The 25,607-nt window shown below is 29.0% G+C and overlaps 3 protein-coding genes across 6 annotated transcripts; 1 reads left to right on the forward strand and 2 right to left on the reverse strand.

Annotated features, from left to right (window-relative positions):
• Window positions 1-1,677: 1,677 nt before the first annotated feature.
• LOC108721511 (uncharacterized) lies at window positions 1,678-2,837 on the reverse strand. Its single transcript, XM_018446082.1, has 4 exons — window positions 2,557-2,837; window positions 2,368-2,466; window positions 2,031-2,185; window positions 1,678-1,899 (listed from the first exon to the last, which is right to left on the reverse strand). The coding sequence occupies exons 1-4, from the start codon at window positions 2,788-2,790 to the stop codon at window positions 1,737-1,739; spliced, it is 651 nt and encodes a 216-aa protein (XP_018301584.1). The 5' UTR covers window positions 2,791-2,837; the 3' UTR covers window positions 1,678-1,736.
• A 433-nt stretch (window positions 2,838-3,270) lies between these two features.
• On the reverse strand, window positions 3,271-5,418 carry LOC108721510 (uncharacterized). Of its 2 annotated transcripts, XM_018446081.1 has the most exons (5): window positions 5,150-5,418; window positions 4,524-4,896; window positions 4,211-4,309; window positions 3,762-3,989; window positions 3,271-3,401 (listed from the first exon to the last, which is right to left on the reverse strand). In XM_018446081.1, the coding sequence occupies exons 2-4, from the start codon at window positions 4,773-4,775 to the stop codon at window positions 3,807-3,809; spliced, it is 534 nt and encodes a 177-aa protein (XP_018301583.1). In that variant the 5' UTR covers window positions 4,776-4,896; window positions 5,150-5,418; the 3' UTR covers window positions 3,271-3,401; window positions 3,762-3,806. The 2 variants fall into 2 exon arrangements, with proteins under 2 accessions (XP_018301583.1, XP_018301582.1); XM_018446080.1 differs by lacking the exon at window positions 3,271-3,401 and having other exon boundaries at window positions 3,718-3,989.
• Window positions 5,419-11,955: 6,537 nt separating this feature from the next.
• On the forward strand, window positions 11,956-22,711 carry Ddc (aromatic-L-amino-acid decarboxylase). Of its 3 annotated transcripts, none has more exons than XM_018446031.1 (11): window positions 11,956-12,071; window positions 16,876-16,975; window positions 17,394-17,514; window positions 17,699-17,812; window positions 18,174-18,293; window positions 18,406-18,535; window positions 20,746-20,894; window positions 21,280-21,391; window positions 21,486-21,694; window positions 21,838-22,038; window positions 22,350-22,711. In XM_018446031.1, the coding sequence occupies exons 2-11, from the start codon at window positions 16,896-16,898 to the stop codon at window positions 22,554-22,556; spliced, it is 1,443 nt and encodes a 480-aa protein (XP_018301533.1). In that variant the 5' UTR covers window positions 11,956-12,071; window positions 16,876-16,895; the 3' UTR covers window positions 22,557-22,711. The 3 variants fall into 3 exon arrangements, with proteins under 3 accessions (XP_018301533.1, XP_018301534.1, XP_018301535.1); XM_018446032.1 differs by having other exon boundaries at window positions 16,879-16,975; XM_018446033.1 differs by lacking the exon at window positions 11,956-12,071 and adding an exon at window positions 16,756-16,807.
• The last annotated feature ends 2,896 nt before the right edge of the window (window positions 22,712-25,607 follow it).

Raw genomic sequence — 25,607 nt, forward strand, 5'->3', positions numbered from 1 at the left:
GTTAATAAGCACATTAGAAAACAGTCCACGAAACTATCGCTCAAAACAAAAAAAAATGCTCACGGACGATTTCATTTGCGACTGACTTTAATTGTACTTATATTTAACGGTATTGAAGATTTACGAAAAGACATGCGAATTACGAAACTCAAAGAATGTTCGAACAGACAAGCAATTTAAATGGAAAAAGGAACATACGACTGTTCGAACAAGAAAAATTAAAATAACGATACGTTCCTTAAATTCATTCCAATGTAATTTTCGCGATATTAATGTTATTAATATTAAAAGATTCGACTCAAAATCATTCATTGTTAAATTAGATTAGTCTATATGTTTGCTTAGTTCGTGCATGTATTATAATTCCAAAAATTGGCGTTATAATCGAAGGCAAATAAGTTCGAATGTTCTATTTGTAATACGGGAATTTACCATCTAAGTACGTACTTACGGAATCTTTTAAAAAGATCTCATTTTACAGTACATTTTACCGCAATTGGAGATCGATCTCCGATCGCAGAATAAAAATATGCTCATCCCTTCCCCCCTACATATCCTCAACTTTTTCTGAGCACTGCCTAATCGTGCACAAAGGTACACTTTATAAGCGGGGTACTATAGGGCCGAGCGCGAGCAAACTCGTACATAATTAACACAATCGAATTCTATTCATTTCAAATAAAGAGATAAAAGACAGAGAGAAAAAAGGATGAAGAGAGAAAACAGCAAAGCTCACTTCACATTGCATCTTAAGAAAGACAATAAAGGACACCTCTCGTTTTTGACAAGCCAGCTTTTTCTTATTAGCACTGGCTTTATAAACAATTAATTTTATTTATTATAAAAAAATAGTGTTTTTGATATTATTAAATATTACGTAGGTTATTAAATTAAAATTGTGCAACTTATTAAAATTAAACAAAAAGTATGCAATATTAAAATATACTTTTTCTGCTCATTGTATTAAAAAATTTTTTTCTTGGATTTTTAGCGCACAAAAAAATACAGAATGTATATTTGAAAACGGTACTCTCCATACAGAAGAAATCGATTAAAAATTATCTTATTAGAAAATATATTGCGATGCAAAAGAATGAAAAGTCAAGACGCGAATCTTAAAAAATAATCTACTTTCGCAATTTAGAGAAATTTAATATTAAAAAGAGGTGTTCTTTGTAATGTCGTGGATCATTGTTCTTTCACAGCAAGATACAGTTAACGATCGTAGCATAAGATGGATTTATTATAAAGAAAGACGACTTTATCTGTCGGTCGACGGAAAGAAAGATCACTGTAAGATATACATATTATTACATAATGTAACGCTGCCACTGAACACATCCCGTTAGTACAATTACCGTATATATAATAATAATAATATTAATAATCCGCAGTATACTGGGACACACCGTATTATTAATTGAATTGATATTTATTAACGATTATAATTATTATATTATTACCACTATATTATCTATACCATTTGTACTTTACACTTCAGTTCGAACGAAATAAATGCCTTCTTTTTCATAAAACCGTCGATTAGATGACAAAGATGTATGTTTCATTTCTAAATTAAATTTATATTGGACTCTTTACATCAATCATTTGTCAAAACACCAACACCGAAAAAATATTCACATTTTTTACAAAGTAATCATACAAAGATTTAGAATCTGAAATAAGTTTAATTCCTTCTATATCACAAATTTCTGATCTTCAGCACGTTTAAAACGCTATCTCCGGCGATTATTTGCGCGATTCTTGCTACGGCTATTTCTGCGATTGATGTAACGATGTCTATCTTCCTTACTTTTCTTAACTTCAGAAAACTCGCTCCGTATACGTTGCCAAAATTTAGTTCCCACATGCGACAGGAAATACATTACTCCGTTATCCCTGAATTTTTGATTGAGTTACGATAAATAAAATCTGTATCAACTTCATTCAGTCATTTTTTAAATAAAGAATTCGTATTTTACTATCAGTACAAAAATATCAGTAATAAGACGTAATGATTATAAACTCACGTTAGATCTTTGAAATCGACAGCTCTTGTAACGTGAAGAGTAATCAGAAAAATCATTGTTGCTATTCCATTTGTGAGAATTGCCATGAATGATTTAATCGTACCAAATATTGAAAAAATTTCAGCTACATTTCCCAATTTTAATCGACTGAGTATCTGCTCACATTAGTTTTCGGTAAGTATTAAATGTGATAATATTAATACATAATTATTTAAATATTCACATTAAGTTCCAATAAATATAAATATTGACATAAATAGTTCATTATTAAAATTATTTGGATAATTTTATTATAATATTAAAATTAAAAAGATTAATTGATAAGTTGTTGCGTTACGGGATAAATTTTCTTTGGCAATGTGCTTAAGATGAGTACGTCTATTGGCGTCCATATGCATGCAATTGCAAATTCTAGGAAGAACGCGGTTACTAGAAACTGCAATCAAAAATAAAGAGAAAGAAAAATAAAGAAAACAGATAGTAATGTAGAAATACAAAAAAGAATCATATTCAGCGACACACTAACCTCATATAAACACATAAAAACAGGTTTCGGTTCTCGGAAAGATTGCGGGAATATCGTTGAATTGACGATGATAATGTAAACACTTATAGCAATTAAAAAAGAAGTAATTGGTGGACTTGATATCAGAGGATAACCAAATTCGTCTTCCATAGCGTTAGCAAAACATGTTTGAAAAATTGGTATTTTTAAACTGTTGAGCACTAATGCCCATATCGTACATGATAATCGTGTCATTCTTGAAAACAATATTAAATAATCGCAATTTAGCCATTCAGATTTAATTTATAGATTATCGTCAATTATGAAAAGAGAAAAAATGCTTGACATTTACAATGAAGTTAGTTTAATAACACTTAATAATTTCTAGTTTATCAGATCAAGCATGAACAGTTTTCCAAAATAATTTTATCAAAAAAGTTAAATTTGTGTTTAATAGATATATTTTTGTCCAAAAAAGCATCGATACAATAGACTTACGAAATAATAAACTCATGAAACAATAATACTTCAAATTTGCAGTATAATTTGTCAATAAATTCCAATTCTTTACAAAGTTAAATTAGTAAAATAAAAAAAATTTCCATTTTTGTAAATATTTATATAATGCAAGATGCAATGCGGATGATTAACGCACTAATAATTTTATAAAATATTACAAGATATTTATTAAACATAAGGACATATACAATAAAAATGTAGCAGATTAGAAAAAATTATGATTTCTAAAATTTATCGTAAAAGGATTCATCTGACAGAATCTATAAAAGAATGATTGAGTCACTTCAGGATTGCTGAAGGTAACCTTTTTGCGTTTGGGATGTCTTGCCTTCGTGAACTGTACACGTCTTGCGAAAAGTAAAAAAGGAATTATATATATATATATATTATTAGATTATAATTATATATGTAATTAAAGCTTTTAATTTTAATTAAAGGTTATATATTAATTCTGGTTTTATGTAAGGACATGTATTTAATTAAAATACTTCAATCTTTAACATTTCGAAGTTTATAACTAATATTTAAAAAACAAAATCATTTAAATAAAATAAAATATTCTGCTGAAGGATTACAATAAAATAAATTCATATCATAAATTAAAAATTGACATTTTGCTGAATTTAACGAAATTGAATTTGAAATTTCTTTTTATTAGGAATTGTATATAATTTACGAATTGATAAACTGCTTTGTAATTTTATTACATGTCGGATAATTTTGCGGATAAGATTTGAAGTTTTCAGAATTCACTACTTGCTCCACGTATCCAGAAATGTGTCCAGTGATTCGGTGGCGTCTAGCATCCACACAAAAGACAATAATGACATGCAAAATGCCATGTACGTGGCTGCGTAGTCTCTAGCCATGTAATCCGCAAAGAAAGTTAACCAAGAATAGCTATCCAGACCTATAGTACTATTCAACCATAACAACTAAAATGAAACGAGAATATTTCAAAATTTGCAACTTCCATCTACCGGAAATTCCGTTTCTCGCGTAGCGAAAATTTCATATAATTTTATAAACAAAATTTATCGGTAATAATTTTTCATTTTCAAAAAGATCTGAGTTAAAAAATTGAACATATAATAAAATTAATTTAAAATATAACGATAGCGCATATTTATATGTAGTAAATGCTATATATACATACCCATTTACTAGATTCTTGAGTTAGACAGAAAATTACATGCATCATTGGTATCCATACCATATGGATTGCCAAATTCGTGCTCAATGCAGCTATTAACATCTACACAGTAAAATTAATTCCGAATCAATAGTATAGTTCAATTCGATATTAATATTATCTTGCCCATATCAATTATAAAAAAATTCTTATTTAATAATTATCTTAATCCGATAACTTTATGCATCTACATTACTTAGCCGAAAAGATATTGTATGAAAATATTATATTAAAATTGGTTTTAAGGAAATCTTTAAATGATGGCTCTAAGACTCACTTCGTAAATGTATAACAGCTGGATTGGTGGTTCTTTAAGAGTTATAGGCCATAGTTTGTATTCCGCTAGTAGGCACAAAACTGAGAACACAAATAGTACCGACGCGTATGATGGATCGAAAGGCAAAGCGTTTTCCTCCTCAAAACACAAACCAATTATGCAGATTTGTCGCAAATGAGTATATAAACCTGTTGCTACTACAGTAATCCAGTGAGGATCTATGAAATTCGCATAGTATTTCACAGTTTCCATCTTACACAACAATCTTTTTCAAGAAAATCTTCTAAAAAAATTTCGTTTGTGTGCTCTTTGTTCCGCGATGATTTCCCTCACTACGATTTCAGATCAAAATCGCAAGATTGATCGATTAAACCTAAAAGTAATACTTTTAAGAAAAACATTTTTTAAGTAATTAAAAAGCCTATTTTCAGAAAATCGATTTCCATTTTTATTTTAAAGTTTCTATATTTAATTAATCTGCTTATTGTAGTCCAAAATAAAGAAATATTCTGACAAGCATTGATTAACATCAAATAAATGAACAAGATAACCAGTATCATCACAGATTGTCTTTCAAGATATTAGATGTTTGTCTCACGTTACTGAATTATTTTATTACAACAAACCTCGCATCGTGATTAGAACAGTGTTGTAAAAGAACGATGACTTTACAAAGTTATTGATAAGATTAAATGCGACGATTCTTGGTTAATATTTCATTTTTAACATCGGCGACACATGCATGAATATTTGATATATTATATCTTCGCTAATCTTTCCATCAGCACTAAATGTCGATACAGAGTATTTTCGCTCGAACTGTTAATTTATCATCGTATTATTATTATCTCAATGTCCACACATCTAATGCTTAGGTTATAAAATTGCTTGTTACGCTGCAAACATCAAGATGTTCATGCATCTGTTTTGCAGAATATTTAATTTTTACAAAAACTTTTTAATATTGTTAATTAAACTAAATAAATTTAATATTAATAATTAATTAAATTAATCATATAAATGATTTAATAAATTCACCGTTGTTAGAAATTATTTTTGCTATTAGAAAAAAAAAATTAATTTTTTAATTACCAAATTTATTAATATGTATGAAGTTAATTCGCTTATCAGATTTATCTAGTTCTTCGCAAGACCAATGATCAAAATCCACTACTTTAAACATTAAATATTATTTCTTTGGCCTAATAAACTTTAATTTAGAATATATAAGTTAAATGTTAATCCCCATTAAAATCCATTAATAATTAAAGGATAATAATTTATAATTTTAAAAAATATCAGACAAGTAGCACATAAATTTTTCAAATGTGCTTTACCTTATTGAACGGTAAAACGTAAATACAATCAATATGAACTAAATATTAAATTATAATCTTTTATATTCTTTCTTCTCTCAATGATATCAATGCTTTCAACTTAATTCAATATACAAGAAGTCGACTTTATTATTCAACATCATTTACTTTCTTAGCAGCTATCACTAAATAAAATGCATTATGTATGAAAGCGAGTACCATTGTTTCGGAAAGGATAAATCCAGCTATCAGATGAAAGTGGTAGCTATTGCAAAGAAAAACGACTACTTCTTTTCATTAAAGTAATAGACCATAGAATAATAGCAGTAAAAATATTGTTATACACATGATATTATATCTGGCTCGTAGCCCTTTTTTTAATTACTGAATAAATTTATGTTTACTCTGTGACCTGTGCGTGCGCGCGTGTGTGCGTGCGTGCGTGCGTGCGTGCGTGCGTGCGTGCGTGTGTGTGTGTGTGTGTGATGTACAAAATCCGACCAAGCAACCTTCCCGTAGTGTACATCGAGTTACGCAAATGTCGGCGGTATCGTGCTGAAATCATAGAAAATCAGGGGTTACTTTAAAATGCCATATCTCACTAAATAATCGGTGTAGGACAAAAATTTTTTTTCATTTAAAAGTGCAAAGTTCATACTTTAAGATGATATCAATAATTACAATTTTTTTATTAGTCGGTATAAGTCTCGAAATTTTAAGGTTTTAGGTATTTCAAATACGTTCCTATTCAAAGCTCACCACGTCTTTAAATATACTGAATAAAAATTGAATGAAAGTACCTTATAATAGAGAGTTTGCCCTGCAAAATAGTTTTTTAAACTTCTTTTTACATTAGTTATTCGCTGAGTAGTTACAATTCAAATATGGGTAAAAATTTGTCGAGAAGTGATCTCCTAATTTTTTTGAGCAATATATATGTATATAATGACATAGTTTGTAGAACATGAAAATATACTCACAAATAATAGACGCGATATAAATTACGGAGAAATAATATGTAATAATATTGATAATATTTACACTGAAAAAAATTTCTGGTTGAAAATGGACGAATCAGAATTTCTGGTTAAATTTATTAGAATTCTAGTTGAGATAACAGGAATTCTGGTGCAATATTTCTGGTAAAATCTACTAGAATTTTCATTTTTACCAGAATAATTAGGATAAAGTTGCCGAAATCGCACCGGCTCTTAAATCGCACTACTTCGCTTAAAAATTTAATTATTGTATTTATATATTTTCTTACAGATTATTTAAGAATTACGTGATACTGTAATGCTACTCTGTTATGCTCGTGACATAAAGTGCAACAAGAATGTTATTTAGATAAGTAAAGAAATCGTGATAGCGTTGCTATTTTTCAACGTATTTCATAGCAGAATTACACAAAATATAACTTAAATAGCCTCTTGACCATTTGGCGTGATTAGAATATTATTAAAATTGAATTAATAGGATTAAAGTTTGCTTTACATTTTTTTTATAGATAAAATAAACAAAAGCTTAAAAAATGCTCTAGTTTTCTAAATCACACCATAATCTAACTTCGTAAACGCACGTTACCTAATATTTTTCCATTTCTTACATTTTTATTCCATTCATAGTCCCTAAAGAGGTCTCCGGTCCTCCAGAAGTTAATTATATATAAAATATGCCATTATATAAAGTTTATAGAAATAACCGTTCAATAAAACATATATATATATATATAATTGATTATATAATAATTGATTATATAGGTTACTAAATTGTCCCACGTTTATCGCTAAACATCATAAAATTTATAATAAATTTTACGATAAAATGTAATGAAACATATGCAAAGTAGCATTGATAACACTTAATAATTTTAGCAATAAACAGCAGTTCCTATTCTTATTCATGTGTCTAGGTCGGTTTGACTCCCACACGAATTTTTACGGGTTAATAAAGATAAATGCTATATGTAAAAGTAAATATAAAAATTATAGAAAAAAAGCATATCTCTTTGCGTTTTTACAATAGGTAAAATGTTTTCTAAAAAGATTGCCCTTGTTAAAATTTCTAATTTATATTTATAAATTTTTTTATTATCTTCATGTAATACTTAAATAGCACAACAGCGCTTGCAAAGAGCTAAAAAAAGATTATATGCGCTTTTTTAGTGCTTTGTTAACGCTTTGTAAGCGCTGTGTGCTACTTGGGTAATTTTTGAAGTATATAAGTGGATTATTATTAAATACTTATCCGGAAGAAATTAGCGATTTCCTCTTCAAACGAAGAATGAAGACGATTAAACGAAAATAAATCAATCGAGAGTCTGAAAAGAAAGGAGATGTGAACAAGAGTATTCCATTAACGGGCAACACAGAGTTCTGAATCACATCAAAGTACTTATTGCGTAATTCAAAAGAAAAATTTCTTCTAATCATATTCGTAGCAAATCACTTCGTATTTTCTCTTCAAAAACATTAAAAATGAAAAAATGTAACGTGCAGATCTATAAATAAGTAGCAAAGTAGCCATATTACGATTCTGACAATAGCTGAGGATTCAATGTTAAAGCTCGTCGTTTCCACAGACATGGAATGGTTGAATAACTTCGGACAGAGGTGGTACTCAACTAGGTAAAGAGCACCAGGAAATTGCCATCTCTTCAATCTGCCCTCTCTTTTGTCCGCTCCTTATGCGGTTGACAATTTCGCTACGTAAACGCAGATTACAGTGATGACATTAGAAAGAGTGATGACAGTATCGTTAACATTAAAAAATGGAAGCTACTATTTCTCATGAAAAAAATTCTAAATCTAAACAAAATTGAATGTCTAATTCTTTCTAGAATAATTTGTTTCCTTCTTTATAAGGAACAGAATTCCTTTTCTGAATAAAAACAGAGATATTCGTCGTATTTGCACAATGAATTTAATAGCATAATATTATATATACTTTAAGATTCTAAAACGGAATTTTTTTCGAACAAAATCATAAAGTAAAATATCTATGGTATAACACGAAAAAAACAATTTTTCTAAAGTACCTAAAAATTTAATTGTAGATACAGATCTGAAAATAATTTTATTGGGTCATCAAAATAATTATGTAGAATGCTTAAATTAGTAGCTAAAATATCAAAACTTTTTGCAATATTATTCATCATACTTAAGATTTCTACATAATTATTTTGATAATTTAGCAAAATTATTTTCAAATTTTTATCTAGTTAAAAATATATAATCGAAATTGAATATTTATTTCAAGACAATCTTTTTCTATATTTTCCATTTTAAAAAATACTCGTTTACTTTTTTTTATTTGTGTAACACCCAGAGAAAGGTTTCTTTCATTCAAGGAAATGTTTCTTTGAATCGAAGAAATCTTACTCTGGGTGTAATATTTGGAAAAGTAGGATTATATCCTATAAAAACGTCAGCACGTAAAAATCAGTTTTTGAGAAACTATTGCCCTGAAAGGAATTAACGTCTTTCTTCGTGCTATCTGCTACGAATTATACTTTTCTTAATGTCAAGCGGCTCCTGACGTCAGAGATACAACTCCGCGGAGAAGTTAAATCTCTGACGCGTATGAGAGTGGCCCAATATGACTCGCGACACATTCTTGGAAAGTCCCGACAATTACTCCGAGTCAATCTGACGGGTAGTCATGACGACGGCACAGTACATTGGGGAAAAGTACATCTGTTTCCGTTCGACTTCTTTCATTGCGTAAGGAGTACGATAATAAAATAGAAGGAGAAAAAAGAATGAAGAAAGGCGGTGGCATACGGCAGGTTAAAGAGGGAAGTCCGACCGAGCGAATCCTCGAAGAGTCGACTGCTCTCAGCGCGACTTCATCCCTCTTTTCAGTTCTTTGGGTAGAGGGAAATAACTTTTCTCGAGCACACATTTCTACTTTCTTTGCGTACTTATGCAGAGCCGTTTCAAGATTATTATCGACTCTATTCCTGCATACCAAGTGACTTAATATTTTCCGTTCAAGGGGATTTACCATCCTATGTTACTATGATAAAATCTTAAATCATTGGGAAATTACACAAGCAGTAGTTCTCGTATATTATTCATGATGTTATCTCAATTTTAGTTGCAACTCAATTGTATAAAAGGTTTCAATATTCATATAAGTATATATATCTACAAGACAATTAGGAAGAACGAGATAATTTAAGTGTAAAAAGTTTGCTAATTATTTTTTTATATTTTATTAATTTTTCAGACGTAAATTTGGAACTTTTAAGATGACATTCCGGCAGCTTATTAAAAGAACAGAGTACACAAAAATGTCCTTTCTTCGATCAAAATAATTTTCGTACCAACAAGAAATAACAAAATGAAAGAAATATATTGTAGAATTCGAGTGTAGAATTTCTTTTATTTTCAATTTTTACGAGGAGTAGCCTTCGTCTACTACATTGTTGTGAAAGAACAGCTATTTTTGTTTCCAAGATTCCTTTCTAGATTACAATCAAGTTGCCTAAGATCTCGTATCAGCAACGTCAGCGAGCATTAAGCAACAGGAAGTATATGATTGAAAACTAGGATCGTGCTTATCTGGAGTGATTCGATTTACCGTTTGAATGCTTCCTTGATTTTGCACTTATAATGAAATTACAGATGATGTCGCTTTAACGGCAGCGCCCTAATTTTGCCTTCCAGCTGCTCCTACGCCTCTCTTCAATTTCGCGATATCGTCTTCTTAAAGTAGTGATATCGTTTTGCCTTGAAAGACATTAATTAAGAACTATAAAATACGTTTCAACAACAGCTTACTTAAAGCAACAAATTAATACATCAAGTAAAATGATAATTAAGTTTTAATTAAGTTTTAATTAAGTTTTGAAATACATTGTAGTAAAATTAATTATAGTTAAGTTAGTTAAGTTGTTAACGCTACACAGTTGGAAAAAATGTGTTGAATTTAACAGAAATCGCATGTCCACTCAAATTTTTGAGTTAATTTTACACAAGATGAATATGTTAGAAGGTAACACAAATATTATGTAAAAGAATAAATACAAAGAAAAAGATAACATCGGCATAGTTTGTAAACAAACCGTGGGAACATTTTTTTTTTAGAAAATTAACATTTATGATATGTTAAATTAACACATATTTCATTCATTTGTCTTAGAATTTACGTTTTAAAACACATTATTTTTATATTATTTGTTCACTTACTCATAAATTGTGTCATTTTGACACTAAGAAACATTGAATATCAATTTCACAAAAAATCTTTAAATAACATAATCACATTATGTTAAATTAACACTCGAATATGTTAAAAAATTCAACAAACTGTTGACACAAACGTGAGTGGACCGTTTCCAACATAAATACACAAATTTTTTTACTGTGTAGGTAATTTTTACTAATAATTTCATTAGTTTTACATATTCCTTTTGTAATTAAATAATACAATAACATATTCTTCGCGTGAAATTAAACTCCGAAATTGTGCAAAACTGAAGGTTTAAAACAGTTTCTATTATATTTAAAAAAAACTTATCTTTGTTTTTTTTTTAATTATTACACTGAAAAAATTTTGTTCATTTTTGGTCCAATGAATGATCGTTAATCAATGTCCGACTTAATGTAGTTAATTCATTGATACAATAACTGGATTCATTTATTATACAACTATATATTTATTCTTGCAATGAATTCTAAGAATAGTTTTATAATCTAAATCATTATGAGAATTCATAGGACAAATTTTCATTATTTTTTCATAATTCAATGAATACAAAATATTTTATTGTATTTACGTACAGTTTTGGTTCAGTGTACGGTCAACTTATTTACCGGGACGTCAAACAGATAATCGCACAAATAGGCAAGTAAAATTAAATTGCACTTCCTGTCGTAGCCAGAGTAAAAATTAACGCGTCGACCACCTACGCACCGCTAACCGAGTGACCAGCTGTTATCGATTGCGTATCCGTTATCGATCCTTGACCATTCGCGACGGGACGAGGCAAGCGAATCTCGACATGCGACATGATCGTGATTGGTCGAACAGTTCCTCTGGTGAACGACAAAGAGGTGGGGAGTTGCATAAAGCGCGGTACAAACGCGGATGGAGCGGCAATTCGTCGTGGAACACCAGTCGTGCGCACCTAGCTCGGGGTTCATCACAGGCACGTGGATATCGTCGCTGTCAAGAAGGATTGCTCGATAAATCGCCAGATTATCGAAGTTCGTGAGTTACTTCAAACGTGAGTTGAATATCAATTCAATTTCATCTGAGGAACAAAATATATTCGTATTTCTGTTTTTCTGAAGTATTCTATAGATGTACATATTTATATCAGTGCTTAAATATGTGATAAAATCGACAAGTTGTAGAATATAAAGTTTTAATTGTTATAGGCACTGTAAGTACATTTGTAGTATTTAAGACAACCTTTAGAAGCTAACGAAAAGAAAATTTGTTGATTAAATAAATCGTTTGCTACATCATATTTTTAAAGGCATTTGAGTAATAAGTTGCAATAATTTATAACAATTCACGAACCGTTTAATCATAATCTATAATTAGCCAGTTATCTTCATAGCCAAGTAATCTTCATATCTCAAAAACTGTTGCTCAAAAAACAACAAATGACAAATATCTTTATAATTTATTTTTTTCAGAACCTTCATGCTATAATATTTTAATTCGCAAATTTTGCGACACGTTGTACATTACTATAGAGAAATTATAATTTATTAGTGAAGTAAAAATTTAAAAAAACATTTTACTTGAATAAGCATGAAAATATTCTACAATTATATGATAGAACGCAATGCATAATTACATTAAAATGTGTGACAAAAATAATAAATGTTTTAAATGTATAACAATTATTTATAAAAAATTTATAACAAAATTTCTTTACACAATAAATTTATGTTCAATGTAAGTAATACATTTTAGTGTGTTTGATAAAAGCTGAGTAATTTCGAAACCAAGATTGTTTAAGCTCTCGAAGGTCTTATAATTAATGTCAAGGAATGAACTTTAATAGCACTTGTTAGTCTCTAAACGCGCAGAGTGTCCAAAATCAATTATTAAACTTAGTTTACAGCTTTTGTCCCAACATAGTTCGAAAAGCTAACTAAACGTATTAGCATTAAATTAATCACGTTTTTTAAAAGTGATTAAAGATCAGATGGAATAGTATTTTGAGATTATCTAATATTTGTGAGAGCTATTTTTAATATATTGGCGTGTTATAAATAGGAATTGCCGTCTGAATAATTGTACGAATAAGAGTAACGTTTACAGCGGGTGCTATATTTGAAATCCACATAAATTTAGCGCGAATATTTCGATTGGTTTCATTCAGTGCATTTGAATACAAATTTTTTTATTTTTTACGAGATTTTTTTTTATCCGCGTTAATTAATATCTTATAAGAAAACACATCAACCGAAAGATCAATAAAAAGATCGTTAAACTGTATATATTAATAATATGTTAATTTTCCAACTTTCTTTTATCAGAATTTATTATTAGTATTATAAATACAATTTGATATCATATCATCAATTCTATTACGACACAATGCCGAATGTGAACGATAAAAGTAATCTAAAAAAAGCGATAATACAACAATTTTATTGAATAATTAATTACTAAACAAATTAAATAACACATTAAATACTTTATTCAAAAAATGAGTGTTACTTAAAAGGTGATGTCCAGTTTGACATTTAGCTTAAACTATCTCTGGATTTTAAAGGAACAGATTGCATTGGTCATGATACATAGATATTTCGCAAAATACAGCACACAAACGTTTCCGTATTTAATTTTAAATTTCTAAATAAATTACGTGTTAAATACAGATATATAAGTTGATGAATACAAAAAAATATTTTTTATAAATAAAGCACGATACGATCGAGTTACTACGATACGAGTATATAACGTATACTATCTCGTGCATAGAATTATCGCGCAAGAATTATTCTATCTAGCAAAACGTTGCACCAACTCAAATAAATAGATCATAATGGCTTTACGATAACCCGATCAGAAAATAGCTCGAAGATTCGTAATTATCTTTAATTACTGACGCGAAAAGCGCGTTCACAGTTTCTTTTCGAGAAATATTCGCTGATATCAGAGCAAGTGGGAATTCCCTGATTACCGCGGGAGTTTCCTCTATCGCGTGAGAAACGAGTCTCTACGTTTCTCATTCGTTCTCTTTTATCTTGCTTTTCCTCACGTGTCAAGACATTTCAAGGTATTTAATTATTATTCTCAAGTATTCTCGTAACGAATACAACAATATTATTCGTACTATATTTTTATGTCTTTCAGTTATTAACAATGTTAACGTTACGAACAAGCTCTTAATTACTAAATAACTTTATTAATTTGGAGTAAAAATGATTTTAATTTCATATGAATGTAAATAAATCTTTTAAATTATTCATAGATTTCTATAGTTAAAATATCTTCTTTACAGTAATGATATTCTTTAACAAGTATTTTAACGATAATAATGGAAGTAATATATTGACTCTTACTTTTCATTTCATTACTAAAATACACTGTTAAAAATTTGAAATTTAACATACTTTTAAGTTACACAATTTGAACTTAATTTCATGACATTACATTAAATTTAATGTATTTAGGTATAAAAAGTTAGGTATGAAAAGTATATTTGTGTACATGTACATGAAATTTAATGTATTTTTCATTAAAATTTTATGAAAAATATTTCATGGTGACATTTCATACTGACTGGCTAACATATCAAGAACCGGTTTTTGAATTTATTATATTGAATTTATATTATTAGTAATGTTTGCGATATGGTGCTTTGTGATCACGGTGAGCATCCTTATTTTCGGGATAATTAATTATAATCTTAATTTTTAATTATAATCTAAGTTTTTTGATAAATTAGTGTGTGTGTGTGTTTTCCATATTCTCTATTTCGATATTTCCAATATTTCCTTTCATTTTTCTTTTTTCTTTTTCTTTCATTCTTATTTGGGTTTAATTTCTGGCATTTATATTCTCGATGTAGGGGAGCTCACCATGACAAGATAACTTTTATTCACAGTTTATATATGTTAGTTTGTGTTGTCTCTGAAGAAGGCTCAAAAATGAGCCGAAACATGTAAGTACGTTTAGTAGAAAAAAGAAATTTTATGCTTTATGGATGTATTATTTGCGCGACGTCTTCTGCGCCTGACTCCTATTGCCCTTATTCTTTCCAATTTCTTTTGATTCATAAGGAGTCTTTGTTAGTTTGATTTGTTATACGGATTTTATAAAAAGTATTTCATAAATTTAATGTACACGTTCATTACATTCAAGTAACTAACTTAATTTTCAGTTAAATCATTCATTACTTTTAATTTCGTTCATAACCACAAGCTTCACTTACATGTAAAGAAAGTTACATTTCTATAACAATGTACTTATTAGCAATGTACTTATTAGTGAAACGAAAATAATATTATTCTGTGTGGTAAAAATTTGCATAGATATTGTTATTGACTACATGCAAATCGTGCGATGCCCTCACTTAAGAATTGATTATTCAAAATTTAATTTCCATTCTTTGCGTTGCAATATTCTGCGAATACGTAACAATGAGTGGGTAAAAAACCGTAGCAGACAAACTCGCGCTTTGACGCGATAGATAGGCGGCAAACAGCGATTCGAATAAAACCAGCTCCATGAAAATGAGTCATGGTCATTACGGCGAGTTCACTCTTACTTCTCTACGCGAAGGCGATTTTACTGATCGTCACGACCGTTCTTGCGATCTCGCTGTCCTTCTCTTTCCACTCTCGATCTCGCCGATACTCTAACTGGTAACATAGACACACATGCATCTCCCTCACCTACTGGCTACCGAGTTTCTCAAGACCTACGTCATTATAGCTTTAAATCGCCAGTTATCGATACGCAGATTTATTAAACATTTCGCTTAAAAGGTCAAACGTATTATGTATTATACCTATTTTTGCCATATAAAATTCTTTTTGGATAAAAAGTAAAATGTATTTTGACGCAATTAGTAATGCTATCTCTTTTTTAAAAGTTCTACGATAAATTTAAGTTTTCAACTTCTTTATTGAACATTTATGGATAATGTTATAAAGTAAACGAAAAAAGAAGCTACAGACCTAATTCTCTCTTAAAAATAGTGTTACGTTATAATTGTTAAGCTTACCAACACCAGTAAACAAAATTTCATTTTTCTTATGTTAAATTGATTTGACAGGATGATTCTTATAGTACCATACCTATTCTTGCTAATTTCAAATCTATTTGCCAAATTTATGAAGAGAGCAAAGTTTTTTAGTAACCAGTCGACCAGTGTAATTAAGATTATTAATAGAAATGCTAATCACATATAAAGTAACGTACTCTATATAACAACAAAAAATTATGTTAAAAAATATTGTCATCTTTATATTAATGATAACATTCATATTTCTTATCTCGCATTCAACAAATATAAATTATTAAAAAGTAATAAATTATTAAAGTAATTCTGACCCCGTATTCCACTTATTAAGATAGTATTATGTGCAGAGTGCATGTGCTTATGCAACTTCTTGATAGTACCATCCTAATGCAATTTCCGCGCTTTAACTCCTCGTTATAGTGTCACTTTCTCTTTTTATCTGAAATCGTTGTTTTTCTTAACATATCCTTGAAGCAAAACAACTGCTTCACGTGCTTTCTATAAATTGTCACGGTCATCTTGATAGAGCAAGATCCTTATAGTCATTCGTATCTGTTTTCGTCACGTAACATGCGGAAGTACAATCGCTATAATTTTCTAGGTGTTCCGATAAACGTTCAATCTTAAAAAAAAAAAAAAAACAGCACACATGACATTCATACATTGATTCAAAGCGCTCGTGCATATTGAGAGAGAGAGATATGCCAAGGATACTAGAGAACACACCTACTCCACTTGTTAACGTAACAGTAAATAGATATTGTTACATCTCTAGATATTGTAACATCATTGTTATAATCTCATCTTAATATTACAGGTTGTAGAAGAAGACAAATCATGGATCCCGATAGCTTCAAGGATTACGCCAAGGAGATGGCGGAATACATCACAAATTATTTGGAAAATATTAGAGAGAGGTAGATGATAATACGCTGTAATTAAGAAATTGCTTAATGAATCTGGATTAAATAATGATGTATATGGAAAGCATGGCTTTGCTGAAGTATCTAAAAATTTTGTTAGATACAGATCTGAAAATAATTTTGTACAATCGTCAAAATAATTATGCAGCACGCTCAAACTGATTGCTAGAATAATAAAACTTTTTGCAGCATTGCTCAGCATGCTTAAGATTTCTACGTAATTATTGATAATTCAATAAAATTATTTTTAAATCTATCTAGGTAAATATATATTTAGATATCTATCCACTTTAGCAAAGTCGTTCTTTCTATATATTATTTGGTATTTTTTATAATATATATTATATATTATATTTAAAAAAAAATTTATATTTATATATTATATATATATGGAAATTTAAAAAATTTCCAGGAAAGTATTGCCTACGGTGGAACCGGGATACATGAAACCCCTCTTGCCATCCGAAGCACCACAGACCCCTGAACAATGGCAGGATATAATGGCCGATATTGAAAGAGTAATAATGCCGGGAGTAAGTGATTTTTAAATGTCACTATCATAAATCATCGGTGCATTAAAACAATAATGACTGACTCGCATACATACCGCGAAACGAAATGACGATACTAAAATTTGAAAAGTAAAGTATTTTATTATCGATACTTTCGATTTTTTGTACAAGTAGTTTAGAATTAAATTAAGATAAAATTATTTAGGTTACTCATTGGCACAGTCCAAAATTCCACGCATACTTTCCCACTGCGCAATCGTATCCCTCGATTCTAGCCGATATGTTAAGCGGAGCTATTGCGTGCATTGGATTCACGTGGGTAAGTACAAAAAACATGTAGTTGAAAAATGCGATTGCCTTATTCGTCTCGAATAATTGTTATACGCTTCACGTGTTCACGCTTTGACAATGATGTGTCATGCACATTTAATGTTCGTTGTATACCTACAATAAAATTCTTATTTATATCTCTTTTAAAAATAAATTTGTTTCTTGTAATATATGAGATAGAAAAAAGTGAAAATAATATTAATTAATAAAAATAAAATTTCCTTTTGAAATACAATATGTATTGAAAATAATGTAAAGCAAAGAAACATATGAACGCAAAAATTAATTGAAGATACAATTGAAGATTATTCTTTCAGTTATTTTTTATTTAAATATTTCGAATTCTATAGATCGCGAGTCCAGCTTGTACAGAATTAGAAGTAATCGTACTGGATTGGCTAGGAAAAATGTTAAACTTGCCGAAAGAATTTCTTGCCTGTAGCGGTGGGAAAGGCGGTGGCGTCATTCAGGTAAATGACATTTCAAAAATAGCGTTATATTTACAAAAGATATCTAGAACTCTAAAGGATAGTCATTCCTGAAGGCAAGAAAAGCTATCAACAATGTAATTTTCATTTATAGGGCACTGCTAGCGAAGCCACTTTGGTAGCGTTACTAGGAGCGAAGGCCAAGAAAATACAACAAGTTAAAGAGCAGCATCCTAATTGGACGGAAAACGAGATCATCAGCAAATTAGTCGCATACTGTTCTTGTGAGTATATTGCAATATTACTACAAAAATTGTCACAGGTATATGAAAACTTATAAGCAATCAAAACGAAGACAATTAATTATTTATTCGAATTTCCAGTCAAAAATAAATTTATATGCTATATTCAAAGTAGCATAAATTGTTCATCGATCAATTCTTGTCTAACTTTATCAAGGAAATAAGCAACACAATGAGCGTCAAGTGTGACGTATAGTTCAATGACTTTAAATAAACACTTGAACTATGACATATATCTCGATGAGTATTAAATACCATGAACCATGACAGTCGTAGTTAAGCGATACTTTATGTAGAAACAAATATAAAAGGATAGTGTTTTGTAAATTTAAAAAAATGTCATTACAATGATTAATGTATAATATTTGTTATATTCTCTAATAAAGTATTGAATTTTATATTAAGTTGCTGTTTAAACATCTTGTAATAATTAAAAATTTTCTTTCAAATAATACTGTTATCTCATATAATGCATTTCGTTTGTCATAATAATACATATATATATGTTAAAAAACTAATAATAAATTATTAATATCTCACACATAAATAATATACGTATTATAGATTAGTTTAAACGATCGTCGTAAAAATATTTTTAAAATTTACAAAACATTCTTTTACTTTAATTATGTTTCTTTTTCTATGTAACTTCTTTCAATATTATACAATCGCAAAAGGCTAGAATTATCATAACATGTTACTGATCGGAAACGGCAATTTTTTATTCGTATTTATTGCATTACCTCGGGGCATATAGATATAATACTGAAAAGTGTCCGGTCGCTTTCAGTGACCAGGCAATCACTACAAAGGCATGTGAATAGAGGGGTTGAGAGGGATGGAGTGATAGGGTGAGTATGGGGTTCACGGCACTTCATCAAGCAGCACTTTGTCGCCATGGCAACTCGTAATAACCGCTCCAGTTATATTTCAGACCGAACTTTCTCTGCTATTCTCAACGCCCATAATAATATCGTCGTACTTTATTCGAAATGGAAAAAAAAGAAAAATTTACTAGAATTCTTCTCCGATACGACGAATAATGCGACCACGATTTTTTTTCGATTAGAAATATCGAGCGGAATAATATCATCAACGAGCCCCGTTATTGTTCTATAAAAGAATGGAGAATTTTTTACTCTTTTTTGAGCAATTACCGCGATTAAAGATGAGGTCGATAATTTTATCGATATCCATAAAAGAGATTACGCATATTGTTGAAAAATGATATGTTAAACAAAATTAACACGTTTGTCAAAATTAATTAAATTTATATATCCATTCATGTAGCACATAATTACAATTTTACAAGTATAAGTTATTATAATTTTAAATGAATATTCAATATCGCGGGGCATTGTATAAATTATAGATAATAATGTAATAATATAGAAGAATGTACGTTATAATCTGTAAATAATTTTATTTCGAAAAATATTATCTTGGCCAGGGATCGAACCAGGATTTCTTGCATTCCGTACGAGCGTCCTAAACCTTTAGACCACCAAGGCCTTAATAATATTCTTCGCAATAACTGGCATATGTATAGGAACGTCTTATTTCAGGCGTAAATAAACATAGGACTCTCATAGGACCGCATGTGAATAAAAGGCATTTATTTCCTATTGATTGTGTATTCACGCAGTCCTATGAGATTCTGAGTTTAATATTGTTTATTTATGTTGCCTGAAAAATAAAGACGTTCCAACATATGCCAGTTATTGCGAAAAATATTACTAAGACCTCAGTGGTCTAAACGCTTAGGACGCTCGCACGGAATGTAAAAGATCCCCAGTCGAAGTAATATTTTTCGCAATAAAATTATTTATAGATTTGAATGTTATTCAGCATTATCAAGATCGTTCTAAGATGCTTATGAACATCGAATTGTTAAATAAAAAACTAGTCAATTTAACTTGTGATATTACTACTCGCATGTATATAGATACGGTCCTATGAGATTCTTAATTTAAATAATTACACTTTTATTAAAAGTATAAGTTATTATAATTTTAAATAAATCTTCAATATCGGGGCATTATAGGTAAAAATGTAATAATATAGAAGAATATGTTATGTCAAACCAATATTGCAGATTTTTAAAAATCAAAAACAATATTGCAGATTTTTTAAAAATCAATTATAATAAGTAAATCGCAAAAGTACGTAACGAAATATTGTATTTTTTTTAGGTCAAGCACATAGTTCGGTTGAACGCGCTGGACTTCTCGGTGGAGTAAAGTTCAGACAATTGGAAGTCGATGAAAAATATAAGCTGCGCGGCGACACATTTGCCGAAGCAATCAGGAAGGATAAAGAGCAAGGATTCATACCATTTTATGTAAGCTCAATTTATCCGCTATTCCTCTATCAATCGAATATTCCATTACTTTATCTTTTATTTCTTTAAAGAGGGAGATAAAATCTCAGATAAAGTTCAGTGTACAATATAAATATGTGAGATAATATAATATGAATATTTATGTAATAAAATAATATTCCGAAAAAAATTTGGAAAATTGAATTAAACAATATATGTACTATAATTTTTAATGATACAATATATTTGTTATAACATCACAAAAAAATATTGATATTGCATTTAATAATCCTAAATAATTAACGTAAAGTGTAATATAAAAAAAGAAATTAATATATATTGATTAAAATAAATTAATTATTAAGAAATTAGTACTTAGAGATTCTAAATTGATCTCCTTTGATAGGCTGTCGCTACTTTGGGTACCACAGTTAATTGCGCCTTTGATCGTCTCGATGAAATGGGTATTGTAGCAAATCGTGAAGGCATTTGGTTGCATGTGGATGCCGCTTATGCAGGTATAAATTAATTCTTTCATTTTACAAAAATAATGATGAATTCTTTAAACAGAAATTCATAAAACAGAGCTAAAACAAATCCATTTGTTTACAGGATCTTCTTTTATTTGCCCGGAATTTAGATATTTAATGAAAGGTATCGAAATGGCAGATTCATTCAATTTCAATCCGCACAAATGGATGTTGGTTAATTTCGATTGCTCTGCCATGTGGCTTAAGGATCCGACATACGTCATAAACGCCTTCAACGTCGATCCTTTGTACCTGAAGCACGATATGCAAGGTTCAGCACCGGATTATAGGGTAATTATATAATATTAAAAGTCTATTGAGTCTTTTAAGAGTCTATTAAGTTAATATCATCGAATTTATATTATGTAACTAATCAATTTAAAAAATAATTTATAAACCATGACGTTAATCGATATGAATGTATTTTGTTACAGCATTGGCAGATTCCACTTGGACGCAGATTTCGATCTCTAAAACTGTGGTTCGTATTGAGGCTGTATGGGATCGAGAACCTTCAAAAGTTCATTAGATCGCACGTCGCTCAAGCACATGAATTCGAAGCATTAGTTCTCTCCGATTCTCGCTTTGAAATCGTGGGCGAAGTTCTGATGGGATTGGTTTGTTTCCGATTGAAGGTGAGTCGATTATTTTTAAAGTATATTTACAAAAGACATTTAGAATCTCTAAGTAACTTTTTTACTTATATATTTAAAAATAATGATAAATATTTATTTTCACTAATGTAGATTAACTTTAATCTTGGTTTAATTTACTCTTTGCCTTCTTTTATCTTTCTAATTCTTAGAACTAGAAAAATATGAAAATCAAGATTAAAATTAATCTGTTGATAGAAGCGAGAATAATCGATTAATGACTGAAAAATATCATCTGCATCATTCAAAAAAAAGTACGGAAATAGAAAAATTAATTCCATAATGATTTACAGGGATCCAATGAACTCAATGAAGCCCTATTAAAGAGAATCAATGGTGCAGGAAATATCCATCTCGTCCCGTCGAAAATAAAGGATACGTATTTCCTGCGACTCGCCGTCTGTTCTCGATTTAGCGAGAGCAAAGATATACAGTATTCCTGGAAAGAGATCAAGCTGAGAGCTAACGAAATCCTCGAAGAACAATCGCTTTCAAAGTGATGGCGCGCTCAAATAGCTCGCGGTTGCAGATCGCTGGCGCCTGCCACATGCAACCAATCCTAGTTACAAGTATTTCCTTATATATATATATCCCAGCGGCTCTTAAGGACCAAATAGGTTAAAATGGCGAATGATTGAGCGATCAGACAGTTATGCAACGCAAAATTATGATTTTTGCAAAAGTTTTTGTATTACGAGTGTTTACATAATATTTCAAGAATCTATTGAAAAAAATATTTGTGTAAAATTACATGATTATGCTGGGTCGGGAAAAAATCCAGCATAATCATGTAATTTTACACAAATATTTTTTTATGCAGGATTTATTTGCTGACTAATGTGTATTCCAATTTAGTAGCCATTGTGGCCTAATTAATCAGATATTCATTAAAAATTGACAAATTACACAACGAATAATAGTTACTGATAAAATTTATTTATTAAAATTAACTGCATGATCAAAAAATTTAAATGCAGCATAATATGGAACGTAAATATCAAATATATGGTATTTCGAAACTTTGATTCAATACAGTTCATTACTTAAATAAAGTATTATATCATATGCTGATATAAGTTAATAATTTTACAAAATAAAGAAAATTGTTAATCTTAGTAATAGTAATTTCTCAACAAAAAATATTCTTAACAAATTTTATTTTTTTATTTCTATATACAATATATATGTATATTCATGTTTATATTTCATTAAGCAACGAATGTAAATAGTTTACATGTTATAAATATATAATCGTGGAATCTCATATACTTCATTAAAGTTGTATTCCACATAAACGTTCAACGTTAAAATGTCACCTTAAGTTGAATACGTGATACTTGTTATATTGTTATTTATGCACATATTATTAAGCAATTTATATATATTATAATCATCGAATTATAAAAAGATAATTTATTATGTAATGAGATAAAGCACTGGGCACAAAATTTTGGTAAACAGGTGTCACACATAGCGCAAAATCTCAAAACACATTGCAAATTTTATAAAGTGATCTGTATATACATATAAATTTATATGATTGTATTATGAATTGTAAAACAATAATTTTATTAACGTAAAGAGTTCTATGCGCAGAAGCACGTTTTAAAATAACTGTGTAACTTTAAGAATTGATTGTGTATAGCCTGCTGGGATTCATGTTAACAACATAATAGGTGTAATGCAATATTATGTGTCTCCTTGTGCCACTTTTGCTGGCACACTATTAATATTACTGTACGAACTCCTTAGGCAACATCCTGTAAGTACATATATTATGTAGTGAAAGCCGCGCAAATTGTCATTCCAAAGTTGCGCATTGATATAAATGTTTCAGCATAATATTAAAAATGCATAAAATATTGTTCGAATCACGTATCTCATGTAAGCACAATAATTATTTATTATTTTGTATAGCAAGCATAAAAAAGTATGCGCATAAAATTATCTGTCTGTAAAATAATTTTAACTCGTTAATTAATATGTGAAGAGTGAGATACGACTAATTATTTAATTTCCACAACGAGAAGTGATTTTACAAAATTGGATTTCCCACCGAAATGTTTATATTCCTTTTTAAGCGTCTACGAAGAATTAAATCTCATTTCATAATCCTTCATTACAATATAATCTTCGTGCACGTTGAAACTGTATGTAGGTATTAGTATAGAGTATTATAAACGCATGTTATGTATATAAATGTTATAAATATAAATGATTATAAATGTGTTAGAAAAAGTTGTAAAATTGACGTACGTAACATATCTTTGTCTTTTTTTACATATGTTTCTTATTTCTCCAAACTCTTTACTTTAAATCTCTACTTTCATTACAAATATTCTCGAGTCATTATATGTCGTTGGAACAAGTTCAAAAATAAATGCTTGTAATATTGTAATGTCTTTTAAATGACGAAGTGATTGGATTATTATAATATATGTATAATATGCGCATTAATGCTGTAATGTTGTGCTGCAACAGAGACAATAATAGTAATAGAATTAATCAACAAGACATAGTCTGTCGAAAATGTTGACATTCGAACATCTAAAAACAAGATAAGAAAGAATGTGAATTTGAATAATTATTAAAATGATTACTATGCAAGACCATTGCCATGATGTTCACAAAGATAAAAATATAAAAGTAAACAATAACAATAATGAAAATACAAATGTTCAAAATTTATCGTTATATATTTAATTATAATATAATAATTATAATAAAATTCGTCATGCCAAACAACTAACTATTAAGCAATAATTTTATCATAGCTTAAACATTTTATTAAGCTGCAATTTTAGTAATTTTACACAAGAAAGTTGAATAACATTAATCTGAAGCAACGATTTCAATCGTTGTGGGACCAATAGATAATTTGCTATAAACAAAGCAATTGTATTTTTGTTATAAAATATTGTTCATTAAAATATCATAAAATGTATTATTAAACATATGTCGATATGATAATTGAGATTATTGAGAATTCAATTATCTATTAAACTGTTAATGTCGACTAAATTAGATTAATAAATGATCCAACTCACTCTCATCTCTTTTTCATTAATAAATAATATGTCCTCAGCTTAATAAAAAAATTCTATTAAATTATGGAACTTTATTATGTGTAAAATAATGTTTTGAGAGTACAAAAGATAGATATTAATGAAAAATATTAAGTATCAATACACACATATATATATAATTTGTATGCCGTGCATTATTAAAAAAATTTTTCTATTAATAGGTTTATATATCGAATTTATCGAAGATAATCAGAAATTGCTGACGTGATTGAGCACCTATGTGACCTAATTTGCACATGATAAAAAATTTCATTATACAAATTATTATTATAAAATAATTGGAAACTACTGTATAATAAAAGCAACGCATAAAATAAACTATATACATACTAAATATTATATTTCAATATAATATTATTTTAACATGAAGAGAACTTTAAAAATAAAAATAAAGAAACTTGTAGGTTTATTAAATTAAATTATAAAACTACATTTTAAAATAATAATTTAAAAAATACGTCTTTT

This window comes from Mycetomoellerius zeteki, unplaced genomic scaffold (genome assembly GCF_001594055.1).
Source record: "Mycetomoellerius zeteki isolate Tzet28-1 unplaced genomic scaffold, Tzet1.0 scaffold174, whole genome shotgun sequence".
NCBI lineage: Eukaryota > Metazoa > Arthropoda > Insecta > Hymenoptera > Formicidae > Mycetomoellerius > Mycetomoellerius zeteki.